Consider the following 24,511-nt stretch of genomic DNA (forward strand, 5'->3'; position numbering starts at 1 on the left):
GGGTTATGTAGTTCTGGATCCTCACTCACCTCCTCCGCCTCCTCACCTCCTCCGCCTCTCACCTCCTTCCCCCGAGAAGGTGATTGCGTCGCTGCTCGATGAGCTCGTGGCCGAGGTGGCCGAGGTGGCGGAAGTTGGCGACGAGGTGGACGAGGGTGAGCTTCAGAAGGAGCTGGAGAAGCTGGTGATTGAGCGTAGCGGCTCGCCGTTGCTCGAGGACACGGGCACATGCGAGGCCGCCGAGCTCGAGCTGCGCGCAGACGGCTACGGCGCGGTGCGCGGCGACGACGACGGGCCGCAGGTCTACAGCCTGCCGTTGAACGAGCTGCGGCGGCGCGTGGCCGACGGCGAGGACGCGTGGCCGGGCGAGGCGCAGATGGCGTGGGATCAGCGCGTGATGCGCGATCGGCTTGCACGCGGCGTGCCTCTCGGCGACTACCTCCAGGAGCTGCAACAGCTGCTGCGCGAGCCACCGCGCGATTTGATTGCCACCCACGAGCTCGCGAACTATGGCAGCAAGCCCACTGATTGGCGGCCACAGGGTAGAAACATCGCGCCGCCGCCACCGCCACCGCCGCCGCCGCCGCCGCCAGCTGCATTGCCGCCACCGCCACCCGCCAATGACCCGTGCCGCTGCACAACTTGTGGCCACATCCTACCTATTTGGAACTGCAATGCTGGATGTGAATGCTTCTATTCTGACCGGGAGGCGCTGCAGCTGCACAAGGCCTATGATTGCTCGCCGGCGTGCACACCGCGCTGGTCGCAATCACTGGTTAACGTGATGTCCGGCTCCGTCGAACCATGTGCGTATTGTACCAAGTACGCGGCCGGCCACTGCATCGGATTGGGCGCCTTCCCAGATCTGGAGACGCAGCAGCAGCAGCGCAGGCTCGAGCTCGAGGCGCAGCACAGGAGCGCAGGTACGCTGCCGCCGCCGGCGCCGCCAGCGACAAGTGGCAGCAACCGCCTCCTGCAGGCATTTGACGAGGGCGACATGCCGTACTATTACTACAAGGACACGTCGTACAACCTCGCGTGCAAATACGAACTACTCGACACCAGCGTCGCCAATCCGGAGTGGGCGCGCGATCCGCCAGCCGACGTGGCTGTCACCGAGGGCAAACCACCGGAGCGCTCCGAGTACGACCTCGGTGAGCACGGGCAGAAAGCATATCATCGGCACCGCGCGCGGTGGTACAGGGAGCACACATGCAAGGAGCTCACCGGCAGCCTTGAGGAGCAGAATGAGCAGTGGGACAACTACAAGCGCGACTTCCGCGCAGACGCCGCACGTGGCAATAGTGCTCCGCTCGAGAGGCGGCATGTTATTGAACCACTCTGGGATTATCCAGATTGATATGTGTAGATAAAAACTCCTTTTTCCCCACAAAGGGAGGGAAGCCGACGGGAAGCAGACCGGAAAACAAATACGGCGCGCGTGCGCGCCAGGTCTGCTAGTGTAGGTATATTGTTGGCAAATCAAGACACAGAGCTCACACAGAATCACAGCGGGAGGAAAGCGGCGAGTCGCAATTCCTGGGGTCCTTGTGGCGGGCCACCCTGTCCAGAGAGGCATGGATGCCAATCTGGGGTCTCTCGACCGAGTCTATGAAGCCCTGGCCGCCTCCCGGTGATGGTTAAGGTTGTAGAACCACGCGACGGAGATGGTGCGGGGGTACGGGTGTTCCAGGGGGTCACGACACGCACCGACCCTTCACGAACCGAAAGGCTGCACCCGGGGGAGGCACAGTAATCCGGGCACGTGTTGGGCGCCCCATTCCGTTTAGGGCTAGGTCGGCTCAGGGCCCCGTCCACTTCCCTCCCACTTGGCGCGTGATGATGAGGAGATGCCACCCAGGCCAGCCAGGGCAAGGGCGGAGGGCGAGAGCGGAGAGCGGAGGGCTGGGCGGAGGCAAGGGCGGGCGGAGGGCGAGGATTTTTCTTTTTCGTTGGCCGAAGCCTCGTTGGCCGAAGCCTCGGTGGCCGAAGCCTCCACGTATTCCAAATGACCTCCCAGAGGCCTGTATTCCACCCGTATTCCACCCGTATTCCACGTATTCCATGGGAATACGCCGTATTCCAAGCTCCAAAAATGGACGTATTCAAAATAAAAATTTTCTTCGCTCCGCGAATTCAGACAGTAGGGTCGCAGGCGGCGTGGCGAAAGAAGTTTACAACCACCGAGGTCGGCCGACACGATTGTTTCGCGACGGGCGAGGCGCCAAAAAAGAACCTTCTCAGAAGTGGAGAAAGAATTTTGGCAAGCACCTAGCGCCCGCGTTGTAAAATTCTCTTCACGCACACTCGTAGGGGACACACACATGCTTGCGCGACCGCGTACGCAGCTCGCTCTCGCCTGGGTCATATTCAGCGTCGTCTCCACCATGTACCTCGCGCCGCCAGTCATCTCAGGCCCGACAGCCGACGATCTTGGCGTGAGCGCCGCCGACGTCTCGCTGCTTCCGACCGCAAATGCCTTCACGCAGGTGGTTCTGGCGATGCCAGCTGGCGCAGTGCTGCACCGCATTGGCGTAAGCCGTTGCGTAGCCATCGGAGCGACGACATTCAGCCTCGCGGCGACTGGCTGCGCCTTCGCGGGATCGCTGCAGGCCTTGCTAGGCTTGCAGCTCGCGTTCGGGGTCGCGGCCTGCCTCTCCGGGCCGGGGCCACTCACACTCCTGGTCAATTCGTGGTTTGACGCCAGTGGCAAAGCCTTCGCCGTCGGCGTCTTGTTCACCGCTTTCGGAGTGGCCGGCGTGCTCTGGCCGCCACTCTGCGCCTGGGTGAGCGAGGCGGCGGGATGGAGATCGGTGTACGGCATGGTTGCAGTTGCTTCGTGGCTTCTAGCCTTTCCCATTGCCGCGTGGCTGCTGCGTGATGGTCCGCACATGCCCCGGCGCGGACTGATCTCCGACGCGCGTCCGTCTGCGAGTCAAGTCACATCTCCTTCTACGCGATTCACGCCGTCGCCAGCTGCCGTCGACCTCGCTCCCCAGGCCGCGGCGGAGGTCCTGGAGCCCGCGAGCCCCACCGCCGTGCCGCCTGCAGAAGGCCTTGAGGCAAAGGCTCCTGAGCCCCAGACGCGGGCAAGAGGAGCCAAGTGCTCTGCGTACGCCTCCCGGCTGCCGTGGTGGCTGTCCGCCTGGCGCGTCTGGAGCCTGGCTGCCTTCAGCTTTTGGGTCATGTTTGTGACTCAGGCCTTCAACAACTATTTGACGCTGTACCTCGCCACGGAGGCGGACGTGCCCCTTACCACTGCGAGCGCCTACACGTCAATCATCTACGGGCTCAACATGACGGGAAAGGTGAGATCTCTGCGCGCCCACACGCCGGTGCGTCTGCGTGAGCCCAACTCGCCGATACTGCATAGGTTCTCTTTGGGCTCCTCTTCGACCACCAGCGCGCGAATGCCTACGCCATCGCCGCCCTGGCGCTGTGGGTGCTTGGATGCGCCATGGTGCCGCGCGTCAACGGCTCGGGCGAGCTTCGGCCAGGCGCGGTGGACGGCACCCGGGGTGAGGGCGTGTCACACATCCAGCTGCTGGCCTTCTCGCTCGTCTACGGCTTGGGGTATGGCGGGGTCTTCATCCTCATGCAGTCCAAGCCGTTGCAGCTCTACGGCGGCGACGCGGGCTTCCCGCACATGCAGGGCTTCTTTCTCACCTGGCAGCGCGTCGGAACCATCGCGGGCGTCTCCCTCACGGGAGTGATGGCTCGGGGCGCCGACTCGGAGCACGCAGGCTCCTTCTCCACGCCATTCAAGTGGCTGCCGCTCCTCGCCGCCCTCGCGATGGCCCACTTTGCAGGCGCTGTCTTTCAGCCAAGGATATGCACCACCTCGTGCGGCCGCGGCGTGCAGAGGGGGGTGCAGCCGCGGGAGGTCGGAATGCGATGGCAGCGGATGGCGTCGAACGCGTCGGACGATTCCAGAGAGAGCACCCGTGCTTGAGGAGGCCGTGGTCTGTAGCGAATCGTTTTCAGTGTAGAGAGAAAGTGTTCCTTCTCAATCTCTCTCTTTTAGTGTGTCGAGCGGCTCTCAGAGGCGAACGACCCGTCTGCTCTTATACATAATACGTCAAGTATTACAAGAGACACGAAATTCACGAACTCCCTCTCTCACTGCTCAAACGACACCTTTCACGTATCACGTAACGGCTAACGAACATTGAGGATATTGGATTGAGGTCGTGTGACTGCTCTCTGTTGACTCGTGAGGGGTGCTCGTGCTGTGTACACGCAAGATCACAGGTACGAAACGCACACATTTTGTACTGAGAGAGTCCTCGCTCTCTCACCTGCACTGCGGTCGACTGTGATAGAGATCTACCTTTCTACCTATGCAAACCCCATGCGCATCGCCGGGAGGTTGATTCAGTCGAGGTCCTCGACGAAGCCTGAGCCCATGATATCCACTGCGGCCGCTCGCGCCGCCTCGATGTCGCCAGCGGTGGCGCTCGGGCTCGGGGCCGCCGCCTCGGCTGGCGCAGCAGTCGCTGCCGACGAGCCCGCGGCGCTCACACTTTGGTGGAGCAGAGCAACGAGCTCGTGCTTTTCGACGCACCCGACGTGGTCGACGCGGCGCTCTACCAACGCGCTCTTGATCTCCTTGATGCTCATGGCGGCAATCTCGCCCGCTGTCAAGGGCCGTGGCGGCGGCCGTGGAGGCGGCTGAGGAACGCTCTGCTGTTGTCGCGGCCGATGCTCTTGTTGCTGCTGCTGTCGCGGCGGCGGCGGCGGCTGCTGCTGTCGCGGCTGCTGCTGTGGCGGCTGTGGTGGCGGCGGCTGTGGCGGCTGCTGCTGTGGCGGCTGCTGCTGTGGCGGCTGCTGCAAAGTCGCCTCCTCCTGCGCAGCCAACGCTGCCCTCTTCTCGCGCACGGCGGCCTCATGCTTCGCAACCTGCGCTTGCGCCGCCTGAGCCTCCTCCTTCGCCACAGCTTCTGCTGCCTCCGCCTCCTTCGCGAGCGCCGCTGTCTTCCGCGCGCGTTCTGCCGCGAGCCGCGCTTGCTCTGCCGCCGCCCGCGCCTGCTCGCTCAGACTCCGCGCCTCCGCCGCGGCCTTGCTAGCGCGGGCCTGCTTCTGGGAGGTCGCGCTGCACGCCGCCGCCAGCGCCGCCTCCTCGGCCCCTAGCGCCGACCGCAGTGACGCGAGGGACGCCGCTGTCGCCGCTCCGGCCGACGGCCCATCTCCCTGGGTCAGATCTACGAACCCAGGCCGCTTGGGCACGCCATCGGAGCCCCGCTTGACTCCCGCCACGCCGGCCGCCCCTTCGCCGGCCGCCCCTTCGCCGGCCGACCCCCTGCTGGCCGCCCCACGGGCCGTGGAAGAGCCGCTGCCGGCCGCGTCGATGCGACGCAGGGAGGTGGGAGGTACCCTCTCCTCTCTCCCGCCGCCCTCGTACGCCACGTCGCACGCACCGTCCGCGTGCACCCTCGTCACTCTCGCGGCGCGCCACGGCTCCGCGGCGGCGTCTGCCAAGCGAGGCGGGTGCTCGGAGCGCCGGCTGGCCGCCTCGGAGATGGAGGAACATGACGGGCGCGCCTCTGCGTCGGCCCACACCCACCCGTCCCGCAGCAGCGAGACCCACTCCAGGCCCGCCGCCCCGGTGACCGCGACCTGCACGCCGAGCTCGAGCGCGTCGAGCGACACGATTGCACCCTCGAAGCCGGCCTGGCCCGAGCCACCGCTCCCTGGAGGCGCCGCCCGTGGGGCGACGCGGATGCGGCACTCCTCGAGCGGCTGCCACGCCTTGCCCCTCAGCTCGGCGGGCAGCAGCATGTCACTCGTGTGCGAGGTGAGGATCCGCGCGTGGAGCGCGCCCGGCTGCAGCCCGGCAACGTCGCAGCTGGCGATGTGGCACACCCGAAGCGGGCCGCCGGTCTGCAACGCGACGCGCACCGCCGGAACCTTGCTGCGCTGCCGGCTCGCCTCGCACGCGTCGCCCACCCGCAAAGGCTGGCCCGCGGGCCGAGTGGCCGTAGCTCCCGGCGCCGGGGGCTTGGCCTTGGCTTCCGGAGCGGCGGGCGCGGCGGCGGAGCCAGGCGCTCGCGGCATTTGCGCGGGCGCGGGAGGCGCCCTTGCTTTCGGCGCGCAATACTCGCAGAGCCACTCCCCTACACAGCGAGGCCCGGAGCGGGATCAGCGAGGGCCGTGGAGCGCGGCGATCCCCCGGGCCCGCTTTTCCCTCGGGGAGGTCCTCTTCGCGCATCGGCGGGACGAGGCACTCAAAGTGGAAGACCTTCGGGCAGCGGTCGCAGCAGAGCAGCTCGCCGCCGTCCTTGCAGTGGTGGCACTCGCCCATCTTGCCGTCGTCGCCGATGCCGTAGTACTGCGCCTTCCGCTGCTGTGCCTACGGGGCGGGCCGTGGCACGCGGTGCAGACGCACCGCCCTCGGGGCGCCACAGCGCCCTCCGCCCGACACACCTCCTTTTGCTTGGCAAGGAGGGCCTCCAACTCCGCCTCGCCCTCGGCCAGGTCAGCCGCCTCCGCCGCCGCCTCCGCCGCTGCGTCCGCCTGCTCCCGCTCCTGCTGCGCCTCCCGCCACGCGTCGTGCCAAGCGCTAGCCTCCTCCGCGCTGCACCCCTCGCGCTGCTTGACTCGCCTTTGCCGCGCGTGCCGCTCCTCCTCCGCCGAGCGAAGCTTGCGCCGCTCGTCGGCGCGGCTCTCCCGCGCCGCCCTGCGCCGACTCTCGAGCCGCGACTTGAGCGCCTGCACCGCCTTTGCGTCCGCCTTCTTCTGCTTGGCCCTGTCCGCCTCCCACTTAGCCTTTTCCGACTCCCACTTTGCCTGTTGCGCCTCCTTCGCCGCCGCGCGCTGCTGCGCCGCCGCGGCAGCGCGCGCCGCCGCGGCGCTGGCCAGCGAGGCCGCGGAGCGCGCCGCCGCCGGCGGAGCGGTCGACGCGCGCGCCCTCGGCCAGCCCGGCTGCGGAGGCTGAACGGACGGCGCGGCGTGCTGGCGTGGGACGGGCGGAATCTCGATCTTCATGAGCGACTTGCACTGCGGGCATTGCAACTGGTACGCCTGCGGCCCCACCGTATGGTTGGCCGGGACTGTCGTGCGGATAACCATCTTGCAGTGCGGACAACTGGTCGAGTGGATCGACGGCGGCGCTGCGGAGCCGGGATCAACCCTCGCTGGAGCGGGCTTGTTGTACTGGCTCGGCGCCGGCCGCGCCGAGGCCATGTCGTAGGCGTGGCGCCGTTGCGGGTCAACCAGCGTTGCTATCGCCATGGAGAGCCGCTCCCACGCAAGCTTGGCTGCCGGATCTTGGTTTTTGTCAGGGTGGAGTTTGAGAGCGAGTTTCCGGTACGCCTTGCGTACGAGGGTCTCGTCGAAGTCGCTCGCCCCCGCCAGGCCGAAGACGGCGTAATGGTGCCTCGCCGACATCACCGCCTCCACCTCGGCGGTCGTCATGGCGGAATCGGAGCGAGCGCAAGACCAGGCGGGAGAGTGTACGAAGTTAGTGAAGAAAAAGAAAAAAATTTAGAAAAAGGACGAAGTTGACCGCAACCCGATCCCGATCATCCTCCGGCCCGCTGGGCTTCTCAGCTCCCCGGCCCTGGATGTGAGGCGGTTGATGACTGCACTCCAAGTGCTCTCCCCAAAAGTGCGCTACTCCTACCACACTTCCACTAGGATCTAGGTAGTTGCCGCGGCCGCGGGACCCCCGTAACTCTAACTGCTCCAAAGTGTCTCAAATAAAATACAGACACCGACAGAGGTGGAGCAGCCGTCATGTACGAGACGGACCACGATGGACGGCGAGGTGGGTTGCTACACCCAAACTGGCACTGCTAGTGTCCAAACACGAGGCCGCTGCCGCACTTGCAGCGCTTCAAGCGGAGCAGAGGGCAGACGGGTGGGGGGGGAAGGAGGGCGGGGGGGGGGGGGGCGACGACTAGGAAACGGGTGGCGCGCCCGACGGTATTTCCGTGGCCAGCAGCAGTATGCAGGGCGGCGAGGTATGCACGTAAGCGATTCGCAGCGACCGACCGATGGGTCGTCGACGGGCTAGTTGTAGTTGCGACGGCGGCCCCTGATCTACCGGCCAGAGCCGGCAAGGCTCTGGCCAGCCAACGGGAGGCTCGGCGGGCAACGCAGCGGCGAGAAGAACTTGTCCGGGTCCACTTTCGACCCCGGCGGGCGCGGCACGACCGACATCGCGTCGAGCGGGGCGAAGATGGAGTCGGGCGACTCGGATCGAAGCGAATCGTCCATCGGCGCGGAGGCGGGCACGCGCACCGTCACCTCGCACGTCTTGAAGACCGACTCAAAGTGGTCCATCAGGATGTGCCGGCACAGGAAGAGCGTTTTCTGCGCAGGGGGAGCGGTGAGGTGAAAGCGGCGAATGGCGCACGCGGCGCGCGGCGGGGCGACTGTGTGCGGCGGGGCGGGGAGGGCGTCCCAAAGGAGGGGGCGGGGGGGGGGGGAGGGTAGCGCACCAGGTCGACCTCGCACAGGCAGGCGAGCTGCGCGGTGTGCTTGTTTTCCGACTCGATGTCGCCCAGCTGCTGCCACGCCAGCATGAGGGAGCCGGCGGCGATGGCGATGGGGCTGAAGTCAAGCATCCTCGCCTCGTAGAAGGACATGTCGACGAAGAACTCGGCGCGCTTGACGCAGGATTTGGACGCGCCCGTGATCTGGAAGAGGTGCTCGAGGTACTGGTGCGGCGCCGCCTCGTGCAGGTCCCAGTCGAGCAGGCAGAGGACGGTCATCTCGGCCTCTTTCATGAGGATGCGCGATCGCGGCGCCCGGCCCTTGGGCAGGTCCATCTTGGCGAGCTCCTCGATCGCCGGCACCCGCACCTCCTGGAACTTGGTCGCAACGAGGACGCACACGAGGCCGACGACGTCGAGCGGCACGTTAATCTCTGCGCCGAGCGCGGCTTTTGCGCAGACGCGATCAAACATCGAGACGGCGAGGCCGGCCGTCTGGGGCTGAAGACAAAAGTCCTCAGTCACCTGTGTCGGCGCGGGGGGGCGGGGGGCGGGGGCGTGAGGCGGGATTGGAGTGAGAGGGTGTGGCGCAGACGGGAGGGGGGAACGTGAGATGCGCCGCAGAGAGAAGGGGGAGGGCGGCGTGCCCACGCCGCGCGCGGCCGCGACGCGGGGAGGGAGCGGTGCGGTGGGGGCGGGGGGTGGCCAAGCGCGTGCACGAGGGCGGGGGGGCGGGGGCTACAGGGCTGCAGGGCCGGCGCGCGCCTCGCATATTTTCTCGACGCGGTCCTGTGGCGCGGGGGAGGGGGGGCGCGTGGGCGCGCGCGGAGGGAGGGGGCGTGGGCGTGGGCATGCGGCCACGGCGGGGGAGGGGGCAACGGCGCGCGGGCGGACCCAGCGCGGGTCTGGAGTGCACGGCGCGCGCGGTGTGCGCGCAGAAAACGCTCGCGAGCGGCGCTCACCTCGCGGTCCTTTGGGCTGAGCAGCCGCGCCGTCCGCGGCACGGCGCGCCACGTGTGCGCTGCCTTGAGCCGCACGACCGCGACCCGCGCGGCGTCGGCTTGCGAGAGCATCCGGTACAGAGGCGCTTTTCGGCACGGCCCCGTTGCACCGTGATCCACTCCCGCCAGAGGACCGAGACCTCTTTCATCATGCAGGCGCCCGTAGCTTGCAGGGTCACGAAACTTAGATGCCGAGAGTGGTAGATGTAACTGCCAAGTTTGCCGCATGCATAAGCAGGGGCGTGCGAATCTCGAAACGCCTTTAGCTCGTTCCCCCCGATTCTCCAATCTTCGCCGTGCCGAGGCACCGCCGCCGGACCGATTGAGAGAGAGATTTTGAGAGAGAGATTTCTCTTCCCGATTGATTGGGAGAGACTCGAGAAATAGATTTCTCGAAATACAGTGCCCGCCCGTCCTGCGTCCACGGATACCGCGTTGGTGTCCCAGTCGTTGGTCGGACTGTGTTTGTGTTTCGCCTTACCTCAATCAATCGAAACACAAACCGAGGGCGACCTCTCGTGCGCGCCGGGCTGGCTCCGGGGCTCGCCGGCGCACCGCGACAAGGAGGGCAAACCCACGGGGCGAGTGGACTGCTTCAAGGCCGTCGGCACCTTCTTTGGCGACCCCGAAGCCTGCAAAAAGGAGCTCACCGCGCACCTCAGGAAGAAGCTCGCGCCGCTCGACGTGGGCTCGACATCATCGACACGATCGTCGACACTGACTGCGTCACGAACACCTCGCAGCTCCGCCTCAACCTCGTCCAACGGATTGGCCTGTGCAAAGACCAAGTAAGTACATTGCCGGCATCACGCCGCCCAATGTCGCGTGCGAGGCTCTCGAGTTTGCGCACAACCGCATCCGCAAGTCCTTTGAGGGCATTGCTCGCGCCGACGCCTCGCCCCAGGCGCTCCGCGACCTCGCGTGGGCGGGTGCAACATCGACACCGCCTTCACGCGAGCCGACAGCGACTTCTCCATGTCGCTCAGTGTTCAAACTTTATCGGTACGAGTGTGAGGACCTTTTCGGTTTGAGGACCTCTTTGTGAGGACCTCCTTGTTGCACATTTGGGAGCTCAGGACCTCCCGCGCGGCGCGCGGCGAAACGGCGTGAGCACCTCCGTTGCGTTGTCTCTCTCTCCGGCGTCTCGCGATCTTGAGAGAGCTTGCACGTGTGCTTGTGTGCAGCTCTTGGCACTTGGGACTTGGCGCATCCAGCACCAACGACGAACCCCAGGGAGGCGCCCGCGGCCCAGGCGCCAGGGCCAGGCGCAGGCGCCCCCCCCCCCACCACCACCACCACCACACAGCCGCCACACGCCCCACTTACCACATCCCCCCACACAATAATCACGCGACCGCAGGCGCGAGGAGGCAGATGCGCAGATCCGAAGTCGCACTCGCGGCACGCTTTGAACAGGCAACAACACAAAACAAGCGGCGGTTGGTTGGCTCTCATCGTCAACGTTTCACCCTCTAAGAAAGAAAGAAAGAAAACAGACAACCCAAGGGAGGGATGTTTCACCCTCTAAAAGAGAGAGAGAGGACCGCAGAACTCTTTTCTCCCAGTGCTCTCCCGCCTCGTCGTCGCGCTCCCTTCTCGGGCTCCGGCATGGCGACCCGCGCCGACGGCCGCCTCCCCAACCAGCTCCGCGCGATGGCTGCCGAGCCCGGCGCGCTCAGCCGCGCCGACGGCTCGGCGCGCTTCCAGCACGACGGCACGCAGGTGCTCGCGGCGGTGTGGGGCCCGGGCGAGGTGCGCCGCGCGCGGGAGCGGCCCGATCAGGCGACGCTCGAGGTGCTGGTGCGGCCAGCCTCGGGGCTCGCCGGCCCGCTCGAGCGCGAGATGGAGCTGCTGCTGACGGCGACGCTCTCGCACGCGGTCGTGCTCAGCCTGCACCCGCGGACGCTCGTCTCGCTGGTGGTGCAGGTGGTCGACCACGACGGGTCGGTGCTCGCCGCGGCGCTCCACGCCTGCGGCCTCGCGCTCATCCACGCCGGCGTGCCGCTGCGCGGCATGCTCGGCACGTGCGCCTGCGCCGTGGCGGCCGATGGCGCGCTGCTGCTCGACCCGACGGTGGCGGAGGAGGCGAGCGCGGTGGCGGTCGCCACGCTCGGCTACCTCGTCTGCTCGGCCGACGGCGACGGCGGCGCCGCCCCCGCGTGCGAGCTGCTGCTCAGCCATTCGACCGGCGCCCTCTCTGCGGAGCAGCACGCCGCCGCCGCGGAGGCGGCGCGCGAGGCGGCGGTGGCGGCGGCAGCCTTCTGCAGGCAGTCGATGACGGCGGGGCGCGCGCCGCTCGACTCGCCGCACCTCGCGCTAGGCAGTTTGGGGTCGGCGCAGAGGTAGTAGCGCTGGTGCGTTTCTTGAAAAGGCGCTTGAAAACGATGATCGCCGAGGGGCGCTATCTGTATCTCTCGCCTATCTGCATATCGGAAGGACAAGGTGGGGGGACTCTGTCCTTAAGGTTAAGGTTGCTCCCGGCCCAGCCTACTCAGTGACCGTCTAAGGGGGGGGGGCCTAAATGGCCTGCAATATCCTTTCTTTTGTGCCTAGCTTGTAGAGCACCTCAAAAAAGTACTATGATCTATGTCTTGCTTTCTTTTCTTATTGTCTTGCAGTGAATTTTTTTTCGATGACATGAGGTGGGGGTCCGTGGTGAGCACATTCCCAGATTCTCCAGGTCCCCCCTCGAAAATCGCCCCTTTTAATTCACTGCGGCCCGGCTTTGCTCGGATTACTTTTCACTCGAAGACATAGTAGTTTTTTGGTGTTACGGTGCCTACAACAAATATCCTGGAGCTGATCACAATATACCTACAACAGGGTTCACGGCGGTCATTGTCCTTCCAGCTAAAAGAAAAGAAAGAAATCGTGCCAAGCGCCAAGGCCCAAGCGGCCCGCCACTTGGAGCACTGGAGCCACATCGAGTGCGGTCATCAGCGCCGTTTCGAGCCCAACAATGCTCGTCGACACGCTCACGCGCTGCATCTCTCCCATCTCCCCCTCACGCTGCTTCAAGTCGCCGGAGAAGCAGCGTGCCCCATCCCAGCAGCGTAAGCAAATGCCGAAGCTGCTCCTGGTTGCGTTTGAGGGCTTCGAGCTGCTTGACGCCTTCGGGCCGCTCGAGCTGCTGCTGCTCGCAGGGTACTCCGTCACCATCGCAGCGCCGACAAACGGCGTCGTCCGTGGAGGCGTCGTCGGGAGCGAAGCATGCAAGAGCGAAGCGGCTAAACTCGAAGTTCGCTCATGCGTGCCCGTTGTCGCCTCACATTCCCTGGTCGAGGCGCTCTCCCAGAAGTGGGATCTGCTGCTTGTGCCCGGCGGCCAGGGCACGCGTGCCCTCGTTGGCGACGAGCCCTTCCTCGCTACTCTCGCGCTCCTGTGTGACGCCTCGGCCGCCGTCGCCTCTGTCTGCACCGGCTCTGCGCTGCTCGCTGCGGCCGGCGTGCTCGATGGCAGGAAGGCGACCACAAATAAGCGGGGCTGGGCGTGGGTGACGGAGAGCAGCAAGCGTGCGGCGACGGTCGAATGGACGCCCCGGGCGCGCTGGGTGGCGGACCGGACCGGCGGCAAGCTTTGTGCGACATCCAGCGGCGTGGCGGCGGGCCTGGACATGGCCGTCTGGCTTGCCTCGGACTTGCTGGGCGCTGGTGTCGGCGAGGCGGCGGCCAAGCGCGCCGAGTACGTCCCCTCGACCGATCCGGCCGACGACCCATTTGCTGCGCTCGTCAAGTGAGGAGTCGGGGCAGACGCCGCACCAGATCCCGGAAGGGCGGAAAGCGCCGCTTTGGTCTCGCTCGTCCTGTGTGCGAATCAATCGGACGTGCTTGCCGAAGCGCGCTCCAGTGCCCGACTGCTGATATGGTGATTTGCTGGCGACACGCGCCGCTTGTGGGGTGATAAGTGAGGCGTCGTAATCGTGTCACAAAATGTCGTCGATAAATGCCTGGTGCTCGAGGCCCGGTGTGGGCGTGTGGCGCGGTGTGTGTGTGGTTGTGTGTTGTCGATATGGATAACGACGCGAGATCGCGTGTTGGGTTATTTGTACTCGGACGCCGCTGCTCAGTCGCTCTCTCTTAGTCTCTTTTCGCGGACGGTGTCGCGTGTCGCGGTCCGCCCGGTCTCTCGCGGTCTCGCCGTCCCGCGGCGTGACGGCGCGTGATACGCTTGTGTGTGTTTGGGGGGGGGGGGGGACCGCCGTGTACGGATCGCCAGGGTGTGATATTCCGGCACCAACTTGATTCGTAGATCGGCGTCTCACGGCCGGGCCGCGGGACGGGGAGGGACGGGGGGTCGATCCGTAAATCCGTAATTCCGTAAATTTGTAACGAAAAGCGACGAGGGAGTCCCCCACCACACCCATCCACCAGGCAGATAGAGACACAGCACGCTGAGAAGCCGGAGGCTGGCCTCTCCAACGCTCGCGCAACGCTGTCTGCACGCGCAGCAGCTCTGGGGTCCGGGCGGCCCAGGCCACACGGTGGGCGGGTCAACGACCGTACGACTGCAGTACGACTGTAAAGCTGCGTACGTGTTTCTTAACACTATATTCGTGCTTGCCGTATGCCGAGCCGCGCCTCTGCGAGTGCGACTATCAACCCCTCACACACGCGTGGGGGGGGCGCAGAGCGAGGACCGAGGTACAACCACATCAAACGTCCGCCGGCTCGACGACACGCTACGTCCCCAAGCGCTCTTCTCTCTCTACGAGCGCTGCGCTGCCTCCGCCGCCGTCCTGGCTGCAGCCGCCCTGGCCCTCGAAGCGGCCGCAGCGGCACGCCTCGCGTCTGCAGCGGCCGCCGCCTCCTCGAGCGCCGCCTCGCTCCCCTCCAGTGCCGCCTTGGCCTCCTCCAGCGCCGCCTTGGCCTCTGCATGCGCCGCCCTGGCCTCCGCCCTCGCCACCTCGGCATCCGCCAGCGCCGCCTCGGCCGCCGCCTCTTCCTCCTCGTCCGCCTCCGCCTCCTCCTCCGCCTCGTCCGCCTCAGCGTCCAAGCGCACAGCCTCGGCCACCTCTGCCGACGCCGCCGCCTGGCTCTCCGCCGTGATGCCGAGCCGGATCCGCTCCTCGTGACACTGCTCGAGAAGCCTGATAATTCTCTCCTCCTCGGCCTTCTTTGCGGCCTCGGCTGCGTCTGCCTCCGACGGCGCCTCGGCACCCTCCTCTGTCTCCTGCGACGGCCCAGCCCCGCCTGTCCCTCCGCCCTTCTTCTTCTTCTTGCCCTTCTTGCCCTTGGCGCGCTTCTCCGCCTCGACCTCCGCCAGCAGCTCCTCGGCGTGCCGCGCCGCCTCCTTCTCCTTCGCTGCCCTCTCCGCCGCCCTCTCCGCCGCCTCCGCAGCCCACGCCGCCTCCTTCGCCGCCTTCTCGGCCGCCGCCTTGGCCGCCTCATGCTCCCCGAAGGCGCGCACGCACTCGGTTTGGCCCTTCTCCTTGGCCCATTGCAGCGCGGTATTGCCCTCCTGAGAGCGCAGCGTCATGTCAGCGCCCGCCCGCAGCAGCTGACGCACCACGGCGGGGCGGCCGTTGACGGCGGCGAACATCAGAGCGGTGTCCCCGTCGTTGTTCTGCAGGTCGATCTCCGCGCCATGCCGGATCAGCATGTCGACAATCCGCTCGTGACCTTTGTAGGCGGCGTTCATCAGCGCAGTGCCGCCGGTCGTGCGGCTTCTCTGGTTTATCTTAGCGCCGTGCCGCAATGCCAGCTCGACCAGCTTCTCGTAGCCGTTCACGGCGGCGAGGCTCAACGCGGTGCCGCCGTCGCTCTTCTGCAACGAGACGTCCGCGCCGACGTCCGCGCCGCGCCGCAGAAGCGCCTCAGCCAGCCCCGCGTGGCCATTGGCCATTGCGAGCATCAGCAGCGTCATGCCGATCGAAAACGAACCGCCATCAAAGGTGTACTCGAAGGTCGCGTCGACCCGCCCGCCGCCGTCGAGCCACGCCAGCGCCGTCGTCGTTTCTCCTCTCTTAGCCGCAAGCACGACCTCCTCTGGCACCGTCTCGCCGCCAACAACGGGTTCCATTTGGCGACGGCGCCTCACAAAGAAGAAAAAACCCTGCCCCGCTACGGTGTGCCTCGCCTGCTTCGCCGTCTCGTCCACCCGCAGCCGCTCCCGCCGCTCCCTCTGGCCCTCCCTCGCCGCCGGAAGGGCGCAGTTCGGGCCGCTCTCCTCCACGCCGGCCAGCACGTCCGCGGCGCTCACCGACGTCCGTCGCCTCCTCCGCCGCCGGCTCGGTCGAGCCGCCCGCCGCCTCGCGTAGTCGGCGCTGCCGCTCGCGCTCGTGGTGTGCTGCTCGGCGCTGGACGCCGCCACCCTCGCACACACGCCGCCTGCGGTGCCATCTCGCCGCAGGCGAAGGGAAGGCCGACCCCAAATTTACACAAACTCCGAGCTGGAAGTCGTTCGGAAGTCCCTTCGAACGCGCGAAAGCGCCGGCTTTCGAAACCCGGCGCCCGCCCTCTCTGTGGCCGCGTCCTCCCCTGTCCGATCTTCTGGTTCCACTATTTTTTACATACATAAAAAACGAACGCGCGGGGTAATTCCTAATTCGTAATTGTAATTCGTGTAATCGAGACACACGGTTTTCGTCACACAATGTCATTGAGTCACAACTCGCATCTCGCGTTCTCGCTTTTTTGCTCTGGGTGTAAATGCTCTGGGCCGGCGCGGGGGCCCCCGGCCCACACCGTGCGCCGCGCAGCAGTGCGGAAACGGGGCTGGGCTCCGGCTCTATGAGTCTCTATGAGCACCGACTTCCCGATTAAGCTAGGTTAATCAGAGGGCAGATTTGGAGAGATCTCGAGGAGTACATACAGATAGACCCTCCAACCATCAGAAAACTCCGACCTGATCGGTCGTACTGACCGCCGACAGATCACTGCAGACAGGCCGACGTCTACACGCGGCCGGCCGGGCGAGAGGCTTGACACGATCCGACCCTGCGACCCTGACGCTGCTGCTCTAGCTATCAGCCATGCACTGCTGACTGCTGCCACAATGTGCGACCTGTGCTGGCCCACTTGGCGGCCTTCCCGGTCAGTGGTGAGGCGCAGTTCAGAGCTGTCGATGGCGCGATGCCGCACTGGTCCCACATTGGTGACACGAGACCACCAAGTTTGCCGGTCCAAGAGAGAGGCACCGGCGCTGTCCTGAGAAGGTGCATGGTCCCTCTTGACTGCCCATGCGCGCGAGGCTGTGTAGGCATAGCCTCGAGAGTGCCAGCAGCCCATCCGAGGTGACGCGCATTGCGCCAGAAGCGTGCACGCAGCTGGAAGGACACCTTCCTACTGGCCGTACGATCAGGTCGTCACTGAATGCTTAATACTAAGGCCGCGAGCTATGCAGGTGATCAATTGTGCATCATGGCACGGTCAGCTGCGCCGACAGGCTGTCGCAAGGCGTGATAGCATGGCCGCAAGTACGCCGAATTCCCGCCATGAAAACAAGTAAAAAATCGCGAAAAAAAACTCCAAAAAATCGGCGCCTGCGGCGGGCCATGGGACCCCATCTCCCCCCCGCATGGACACCCTCTGGGCCCCCCGCGGGCGCCGGCCCAGAGTGTAAATGTAATATTTGTCCTCAGTTGTTCGTTGAGGTCACAGAGGGACGCGCTGACCCCCCCGCGGCGGCGGGTCGCACCGCACACATCTACTCGTACACACGCGGTGCGGCGCCCGGCGGCGGGCGCTGTTTTCTCGCTCCCGTGCCGCGGGGTCCGTCACAGTCTGGGCTGTCCGGACTGCGCGTCAGTCTCAGACTGACCGCACAAGTCCGGGGATGCGGCGGCGGGGATGCGGTACGTCTCCAGGATCGCCTTCGCTTCCTGCTCGGCGGTCGACGTGTCGATGGCGATGACGGCGGGTCCGCCCACGCACTGCACCTCGAAGGCGAGGTGGTCGCACTCGGCCTGCAGCCGCTGCACGAGCGCGTGCATCTGCCTCAAGTTGAGGACGCGCTCGCCGTTGACGGAGAGCACCCGACGGTCGGCGAGCGTGAGGTACCCCGCCGTCTGCGGGCTGGGGAGCACGCGCGAAAGCAGCACTGGCTGCTCGGCTGCCTCGCTCTGCGCGCCAGACAGCACGAGCTGCACGAGCTCGTGCGGCGCGTCCTGCTGCCAGTCGTCCCCCCACTCGTGCAGGTACCTGCGGGTCGCGGAGATGTCGCGGAGATGTCGCGGAGATGTCGCGGAGATGTCGCGGAGATGTCGGGGAGATGTCGCGGAGGCGTCGCGGCGGAGAGCACCGGCCGGCGAACAGACGCTTTTGCTCGGAGGAGCGGCGGGGCAGCTGGCAAGGGGATGGGTGGTCCGGGGAGGCTCACAGAGGGCCCTCCCGCCCGTGCTCGCTGTGCTCTCTAGCCCGGCGCACGGCTCGGGTAATCTCGGGTAATCTCGGGTAATCTCGAGTAATCTCGGGTAATCTGTGCTCTCTAGCGCGGCACACGGCTAATGGGAGAGATGGGGAGAGATGGGGAGATGGCTCTCTAGCGCGGCGCACGGCTCGACGAACGGCACGAAGACGAGGCCGGCGTAGATGAAGTACGGGAGGGGCTCGTCGTAGGCGGTCGGCGGGATGAGCCGCTGCAGCGGCCGCACGGGAACCTCGAGCTCGAGCTCCTATCGGAGATATGGGGAGATATGGGGAGATATGGGAACCTCGAGCTCGAGCTCCTGCTCATTAAATATACTAGAATTAAATAATACATATAATTAACCTCGAGCTCGAGCTCCTGCTCATTAAATATACTAGAATTAAATAATACATATAATTAACCTCGAGCTCGAGCTCCTGCTCATTAAATATACTAGAATTAAATAATACATATAATTAACCTCGAGCTCGAGCTCCTGCTCATTAAATATACTAGAATTAAATAATACATATAATTAACCTCGAGCTCGAGCTCCTGCGAGGCGGTGGTGGTTGGTGGTGGTGGAGGAGGAGGAGGAGGAGGTGGTGGTGGGGGTGGCGGGGGAGGAGGAGGAGGAGGAGGTGGCGGAGGTGGCGGGGGAGGCGGAGGCGGAGGCAGAGGGAGACGAGCAAGCGCGGGCGCGTCTCGCGGGGCGACAAGGTGCGTGTGGCGCGCCTCTCCCGCGCGCAGCACGCGCAGGCCGATGGTCTGGTGCGCAAACTTGAGGTGTATCAGGTGCGCAAAGGAGAGCCGCTCCTGTCCGCCGAGGGGGGTGTCGGGGCGCGGAGGGAGGGCGCGGGTGCGGGTGGTTGGTTGGTGGGGCGGGTGGTTGGCTCGAGGAGGCGGTGGTTGGCTCGAGGAGGCGGGTGGTTGGCTCGAGGAGGCGCTCCTGCCCCCCGATGGCAAAAGAGCCGTCGTTGGCGATGGCGTGCCCGTCCAGCTCGAGGAGGACGTCGCCTGGCAGTTGGTTCGCAGATGAAGGAGCAAGTCACGACTGAGAGCCGTCCGGCTCGAGGAGGACGTCGCCTGTCCGGAGGAGCGCCGCGGCGGGCGCGGTGGGCGCGACGCCGCGGATGCGGACGCCGGTGCGCCCCTCCATGCCGAGGTAGGCTCGCAGCTGCGGGTTGTCGAGGGCCTGACAACAATCACCGTCGTCACACATCGCAGCAGACAGCGGCGAGAAGAGCGTGCGGCTGGTCGAGGGGCCTGCCAGAAGATGCCGAGCGAGGGGAAGCCGGCGGGGCGGCGCGGGTCGGAGGGGGCGTCGTCGACGAGGTAGTGGGCGATGATGGGCGCGGGGATGACGTACCCGATGTTTTGCGAGTCGAGCTGGTTCTGGAAGGCGACGCCGATCACGTCACCGTCGGCGTTGAGGGCGGGCCCGCCGCTGTTGCCAGGGTTGATGGCGGCGTCGATCTGCACCGCGAGCAGGTTGGCGCCCGAGTGGGCGTACCGCTGGATCTCGATGCGCGAGACGACGCCCTGCGTGACCGAGACGCCCTCGCCTCCTTCCGGGTACCCCACCACCGAAACCTCGTCCTGCAGCGACGGCATCGGACCAAACTCGAGCGGCTCGACGCCCTCCCAAAAGGCGTCGTCCGACACGGTGAGAGTGGCGAGGTCGCACTCGTGCGCGATGCGCGCCACCTGCGCCACGTGCTTCTGCGAGTCGCCCGCCTTACGCACCTCCACGTACGTCGCATCCGCCACACAGTGGGCGTTTGTCAGGATGACGAGTTGGCCGTCGTGCTGCTGCCGCATCGTGAAGCCGGAGCCGGTGCTCTCCTCCTGCGGCTTGTTGCTCCACGGCATGGCAACGTTGACGGAGCAGTGCACCGAGTACACCTTGACCACCGGCTCTGCCGTCGACGCGGACGCCTCGAGCGGCGCCAGCACCGCACGGCCATAGATGTCGACATCCGCGGCGCCGACGGGCGGCCCGCAGCGGCGGCTCTGCGCGGCCGAGGCTCGTCTCCGGACGGACAAGCTGCGCGGTGACAGGGCGAGGGCGAGGGCGAGACACGTGTACATCACGACGCGGTCTGCGCCGCCCAATCAAAAAAGAAAAAAATCTGGATTGCGGGAAATATACCCAGAGTGCGGTTTCTTCTTCAGGGTGCCTCCCAAGGGTGCCGACGACGAGACGGTCGCGCGTGATCAGATCACGTTGCCAACCAGTCAAGCGTACATGTGCTCCACTCTCCTCGCGGGCATGCTCGCCGCCGCGATGACGACGATGGTCGCTCCCACCACCGGACTGGCGGCGCCCGCGGTCGAGCGCCCTAGGCCGGGCGAGTTTGGGCGCGCGAGCGTCGTCGCGGCGATCGAGGCGATGAGGCGCGGTCAGCCCATCGTGGTGACAGATGACGAGTCGCGGGAGAACGAGGGCGACCTGATCCTCGCCGGCGAGATGGCGACGGCCGAGACGGTCGGTTTCGTCGTGCGCCACTCCTCTGGCGTGATATGCGTCGCGCTGCCCGGCGAGCGCTGCGACGACCTGCGGCTTCCGCCCATGGTCTCTCGCAACCAGGACCCAAAGGGGACCGCCTTCACGGTGTCCGTCGACCTCAAGGCGGGGACCACGACGGGCATCTCCGCCGCCGAGCGCGCAGCCACCTTCCGCGCTCTCGCGGACCCGGTGCGCCCTCGCCGCTTCGGCACCCGAGCCGCGCCGCTGCCGAGCGGCGCCTCCCCTTTCCCCCGCGTGCAGGCGCTCGGCCCGGAGGCTTTCAACCGACCCGGCCACGTCTTCCCACTGCGCGCCAGAGCGGGCGGCGTGCTCGAGCGCGACGGACACACCGAGGCGCATGCGCACCCCCTCTGGCCGACGGGCGGACGTTTCCGTGCACCTTCTCCGCGCCTTCCTAGGCGGCGGGGGACCTCTGCCGGCTGGCGGGGCTGCAGCCGGCGGGCGTGCTGTGCGAAGTGGTCAACGACGACGGCAGCATGGCGCGCCCCTGCACGCGCCGACTGATAGCCATGCGTTCACAGTGCGGCGGGCGGCGGGGAGAGGCCTCTGAGCGCGCTTCGCCCCCCTCGCCCGTCCGCAGGCGAGGGTGGCAGACCTGATCCCTTTCTGCGAGCAGCATGGGCTCGTCCTCACCTCCATCGCAGACTTGATTGAGTGAGCGGCGTAGCGGCGGCGCGAGCTCCACATAGTCCGGGCGCGCGCTGACGCGCCGACGGCGCGAGTAGGTACATCCGGGACGAGCACGGCGGCAAGGTGCCGGGCTGCTGAGCCCAGCTCTCGCGAGGGGACACCCGGCGCGGAGGCGGTCGCGAGAGGCGGGTTGGAGGAGGGGGGGGGGGGGGGGAGAGCAACGGCTGTTGCGACGAGATGGCTCGAGACGCGAGACCGGACAATGAATTACGGCTATTGTGGAGCGCGGGCCACAGCGCCCGTCTTGCGGGGCCGCGGTTTGCGCGCGCCACGGGTGTTACTCTCTCTCTCTCTCTCTCTGGGGTCCACATATCACGCGCGCCAGAGAGGGAGCGCACGCGTGACACGGACTGTGTGACCGGACTCGCTTGTCTCCTTGTGTGTGTTGTGGAGGAGAGAGCGCGGCGGCGCACGGGGCTCGGGCGACCTGTATTTTGAACCCACCTGACGATCAATGGTGGTAGTATTGCGATCTTTAGACGTTATTTTACGCGAGCGTTCTCGCGTTGTTTCGCTTTCGCCGGCGTTGGGGAGACGTGTGTTCTGAATGACGAGTGGCGAGTGCCCCACCGGCCACGGCCATGGCCATGGCCCAGGCGGCCGGGGCGCGCACGCGGCAGGCACGGGCCGGAGGGCGGTCGCCCACACGCGCTACACTGAGCCAATTCGCCCTTCTCATCACTGCCCCGACGCCCGCCCCTCGACCTTCTTGGGCAGCAGCTGGTCCGACAGGTCCTCTCCGTGTCCTAGGCCATGGAGAGGGCCCTTGCCCCAGGCAAAAACAGCGCCATCGCCCGTGCGGGCGAGGTTGTGGTATGCTCCAGCCGACACAGCGACGACGCACTTCCCCGCAAAGGCCTCGACCTTCCTCGGCAGCAGCTGGGTCTGATCGTCGCCGTGGCCCAGCCAGCCATGGAGACCACTGCCCCAGCTCCAGAGGTTGCTGTCGGCGGTGATGGCGAAGCTGTGGAAGCCTGCAGCCGACACAGCGACGACACGCTGGCCAGCCAAAGCCTCGATCTTCTTGGGCAGCAGCTGGTCCTGCTCGTCGCCGTGGCCCAGCTCGCCAAAGGCTCCACTGGAGCTCGCCAAAGGCTCCTGCGGGTCGCCGTGGCCCAACCGGCCAAAGCATCCCCAGCCCCAGCTCCAGACAGCGCCGTCTGCGGTGACGGCGAGGCTGTGGTTAGCTCCCGCCGACACGGCAACGACGCGCCGCCCAGCAAAGGCCTCGATCTTTTTCGGCAGCGGCTGCCACTGCTGGTCGCCGTGGCCCAGCCTACCGAACAATCCACCGCCCCAGCTCCAGACGGCGCCGTCAGCGGTAATGGCGAAGCTGTGCACAGCTCCAGCGGACACAGCGACGACGCGCTGCCCCGCCAAGGCCTCGACCCTCATCGGCAGCCGCTGGTGCTGCTGGTCGTCGTGGCCCAACTGGCCTTCGGAATCCCAACCCCAGCTCCAGACGGCGCCGTCAGCGGTGATGGCGAGGCTGTGGACGCGTCCAGCCGACACAGCGACGACGCGCTGGCCAGCAAAGGCCTCGACGTTCTTTGGCATCGGCTGGGTCTGCTCGTCGCCGTGGCCCAGCGCGCCCCAGCCTCCCTGGCCCCAGCTCCAAACGGCGCCGCTGCTGGTGAGGGCAAGGTTGGACCCGGTTCCAGCCGACACGCTCACGGCGCGCTCGCCGCCCAGCGGCGAAGGGAGGCGGGTTGGCGTGTTGAGCTGCGTCACGCCCTCGCCGTGCCCGAGAATGCCCGGCATCTCGCCAAGGCCACAGCTCTCAGCCTTTCCGCACGATGAGAGCCGCCCCTCGCCGTCGATGAAAACGCTATATTGTTGGCCTGCCGCCGCCCTCGCCGGCGGGTTGGACTCGCACAGCAACGCAGCGAAGCACAGCCACCGCACGGCGCAGCTCTCGCCCTCTGGCTGCGCGGGCAGCTCGAAGCCGCGCTCTTGCGCCCACAAGCGGATGCCCTCCAGCGCCAGCGAGGCGTGGAAGAGCAGCGAGACGGCCGCGACGCGAGCGATGTCGGTGGGGCTGTCGCAGCGAGAGAGGGCGCGCTCGAGGAGGTCCGTGGGGAGGTCGAGGAGGCGGGCGGGCGGCGGCGTGTCTGGCGGGTGTGCGGCGGCGGAGGAGGCGGTGGCGAGGCGGCGCGAGCGGCGGCGTGGCGGTGCAGACATCGCGAGAGAGACCGTCTCTCCCTGACAAATGTCCAACGAGACCGTCCCCTGACAAACGGTCCGCGAGAAATCCCGCCAGAGTCGGGCTGGCAGCCACCAGACCAGCGACTGTGCCGTGCAGGGCCGGGGAGACATCACCCTGCTTTTTTTGTCGAGAGGAGCCGGCCTTCTTGGAGCTGGACGCGACCTTCTTGGACAGCTCACCACCATATGGTCGACCGTCTTCACATCCAGGGCCGGGGAGCTAAGAAGCGCACCCAGCGAGCCGGATGATCGGTGTCGGGTGACGGGCTGAAAAAATGCCATTTTTTTGTCAAGGTAGACTCGGCGCGACAGGAGCTGGACGCGACCTTCTTGGACAGCTTCACCACATATATGGTCGACTCGGAGCTCCACGCTGCCGCGGCGGAGGGAGACATCAAGCGCTGCGCCACCCTGCTAGCCGGAGACTCGCCGCCGCTCCCCAACGCGCCCGACAGTGAGGGGAGGTCCGCCATCTTCTACGCGCAAGTGCGGGGCCACGCCGGCGTTGCCAAGCTGCTGTCGACAAACGGGTGGACGCCAATGCCCGAGCACAACCTGTGGCTCGGCGGTCCTGGGGGACGAGCGATGTGGTGGTCTGCTGGCTCGTGGGCAGTGGCTCGTCCCATTGCCGCCCAGCGCTCAATCCCGTCTCAGCCGCAGAGCGGCCGGGCGAAGGCGTCCAAGCGGCTCGAGCGGCGCCTGTCTGGCCATCGCAGCGGCCTCTCTGGCCGCTACGGGCCCTCGGGCCCTGCGCACCCTTGGTATCGGCGCAAGACGGCCGGCGAGTCTGCCGCCGCTCGAGCAAACAAGAAGCCGGGGCTAAACGTGAGCGACGTGGCCGAAATGCACAAGCGCACGGGCACGGAGCGACTCATCGAGGCGCAACTTGACTTTCTGGCCAGGGCCGCCGCGCCGGCCTCCTGCGACGCGGCCGACGAGGGCGAGGGCGAGGCGGCGGCACCTCGCTCCAGCCGCACCGCCATGCTGGGCGAGGTTGCCCGCGTCGTGGTCGCGAGGCGGCCCATCTGGCTCGACGGCTCCTGGAAGGTCGTCGAGCCCGAGCCAGCCACCCGCGACGAGTCCGCCATGCTCTGCGCGGGGCAGGAGCTGCTGCTCGGCGCCATCTCGGAGGAGTTCGACGGCGATGTTGAGTGGCCCGCGCTGGCCGCCGAGCGCGCGCCCTGGGGTTGGGTTTTCCTCTAGCGATACTTCATGATGTAAACTCGCATGCTCTATCCTCTTTTTTTACCCTTTCCTTTCCGCTCCCACCTTTTCCTTCGTTCCCCCCCTTTTTTCCCCCTTCC

General features: G+C 66.4%; 9 protein-coding genes across 9 annotated transcripts in view; 6 read left to right on the forward strand and 3 right to left on the reverse strand.

Moving 5' to 3' along the window:
- Positions 1 to 1,360, forward strand: part of EMIHUDRAFT_116923 (hypothetical protein) — a gene marked incomplete at both ends in the record, with an annotated part of 24,875 nt that extends 23,515 nt beyond the window's left edge. Inside the window, one exon of the mRNA XM_005774309.1 lies at positions 80 to 1,360. Coding sequence (XP_005774366.1) covers positions 80 to 1,360 — 1,281 coding nt within the window. The remainder of the gene's footprint in view (positions 1 to 79) is intronic.
- A 964-nt stretch (positions 1,361 to 2,324) lies between these two features.
- On the forward strand, positions 2,325 to 3,965 carry EMIHUDRAFT_458251 (hypothetical protein; the record flags this gene model as incomplete). The annotated part of the gene is made up of 3 exons (XM_005774310.1): positions 2,325 to 2,786; positions 3,000 to 3,308; positions 3,374 to 3,965. The coding sequence occupies 3 exons, from the start codon at positions 2,325 to 2,327 to the stop codon at positions 3,950 to 3,952; spliced, it is 1,350 nt and encodes a 449-aa protein (XP_005774367.1). The 3' UTR covers positions 3,953 to 3,965.
- A 3,705-nt stretch (positions 3,966 to 7,670) lies between these two features.
- EMIHUDRAFT_444350 (hypothetical protein) lies at positions 7,671 to 9,530 on the reverse strand. Its single transcript, XM_005774311.1, has 4 exons — positions 9,398 to 9,530; positions 9,201 to 9,224; positions 8,442 to 8,960; positions 7,671 to 8,313 (listed from the first exon to the last, which is right to left on the reverse strand). Exons 1-4 carry the CDS (start codon positions 9,506 to 9,508, stop codon positions 8,041 to 8,043), a joined length of 927 nt encoding a protein of 308 aa, XP_005774368.1. The 5' UTR covers positions 9,509 to 9,530; the 3' UTR covers positions 7,671 to 8,040.
- Positions 9,531 to 11,044: 1,514 nt separating this feature from the next.
- On the forward strand, positions 11,045 to 11,942 carry EMIHUDRAFT_240695 (hypothetical protein; the record flags this gene model as incomplete). The annotated part of the gene is made up of 3 exons (XM_005774312.1): positions 11,045 to 11,595; positions 11,757 to 11,790; positions 11,901 to 11,942. The coding sequence occupies 3 exons, from the start codon at positions 11,045 to 11,047 to the stop codon at positions 11,940 to 11,942; spliced, it is 627 nt and encodes a 208-aa protein (XP_005774369.1).
- Positions 11,943 to 12,497: 555 nt separating this feature from the next.
- Positions 12,498 to 13,172, forward strand: EMIHUDRAFT_74744 (hypothetical protein; the record flags this gene model as incomplete). Its single annotated transcript, XM_005774313.1, has 1 exon — positions 12,498 to 13,172. One exon carries the CDS (start codon positions 12,498 to 12,500, stop codon positions 13,170 to 13,172), a length of 675 nt encoding a protein of 224 aa, XP_005774370.1.
- Positions 13,173 to 14,140: 968 nt separating this feature from the next.
- On the reverse strand, positions 14,141 to 15,950 carry EMIHUDRAFT_240697 (hypothetical protein; the record flags this gene model as incomplete). The annotated part of the gene is made up of 4 exons (XM_005774314.1): positions 14,141 to 14,158; positions 14,435 to 14,725; positions 15,500 to 15,762; positions 15,935 to 15,950. The coding sequence occupies 4 exons, from the start codon at positions 15,948 to 15,950 to the stop codon at positions 14,141 to 14,143; spliced, it is 588 nt and encodes a 195-aa protein (XP_005774371.1).
- A 1,200-nt stretch (positions 15,951 to 17,150) lies between these two features.
- Positions 17,151 to 19,873, reverse strand: EMIHUDRAFT_74740 (hypothetical protein; the record flags this gene model as incomplete). The annotated part of the gene is made up of 5 exons (XM_005774315.1): positions 17,151 to 17,574; positions 17,929 to 18,032; positions 18,500 to 18,695; positions 18,838 to 18,952; positions 19,015 to 19,873. 5 exons carry the CDS (start codon positions 19,871 to 19,873, stop codon positions 17,151 to 17,153), a joined length of 1,698 nt encoding a protein of 565 aa, XP_005774372.1.
- Positions 19,874 to 20,030: 157 nt separating this feature from the next.
- On the forward strand, positions 20,031 to 20,970 carry EMIHUDRAFT_240699 (3,4-dihydroxy-2-butanone-4-phosphate synthase; the record flags this gene model as incomplete). The annotated part of the gene is made up of 4 exons (XM_005774316.1): positions 20,031 to 20,480; positions 20,553 to 20,588; positions 20,711 to 20,767; positions 20,893 to 20,970. 4 exons carry the CDS (start codon positions 20,031 to 20,033, stop codon positions 20,968 to 20,970), a joined length of 621 nt encoding a protein of 206 aa, XP_005774373.1.
- Positions 20,971 to 23,488: 2,518 nt separating this feature from the next.
- Positions 23,489 to 24,511, forward strand: part of EMIHUDRAFT_444353 (hypothetical protein) — a 2,235-nt gene continuing 1,212 nt past the window's right edge. The window contains exon 1 of the mRNA XM_005774317.1: positions 23,489 to 24,400. Within this exon, the coding sequence (XP_005774374.1) occupies positions 23,559 to 24,400 (842 nt within the window). The 5' untranslated portion in view covers positions 23,489 to 23,558. The remainder of the gene's footprint in view (positions 24,401 to 24,511) is intronic.

Source organism: Emiliania huxleyi (assembly GCF_000372725.1).
Source record: "Emiliania huxleyi CCMP1516 unplaced genomic scaffold EMIHUscaffold_314, whole genome shotgun sequence".
NCBI classification, from domain to species: Eukaryota; Haptophyta; order Isochrysidales; family Noelaerhabdaceae; genus Emiliania; species Emiliania huxleyi.

Excerpts from the sequence above, each read along its gene's own strand:
- EMIHUDRAFT_444350 (XM_005774311.1), bottom strand. The coding sequence starts at position 9,508 with ATGCTCTCGCAAGCCGACGCCGCGCGGGTCGCGGTCGTGCGGCTCAAG. Across the intron at positions 9,225-9,397 it reads TCAGCCCAAAGGACCGCGAG|GACCGCGTCGAGAAAATATG; the intron begins GTGAGCGCCGCT and ends CCCGCGCCACAG. Across the intron at positions 8,314-8,441 it reads GCCTGTGCGAGGTCGACCTG|AAAACGCTCTTCCTGTGCCG; the intron begins GTGCGCTACCCT and ends CCCCCTGCGCAG.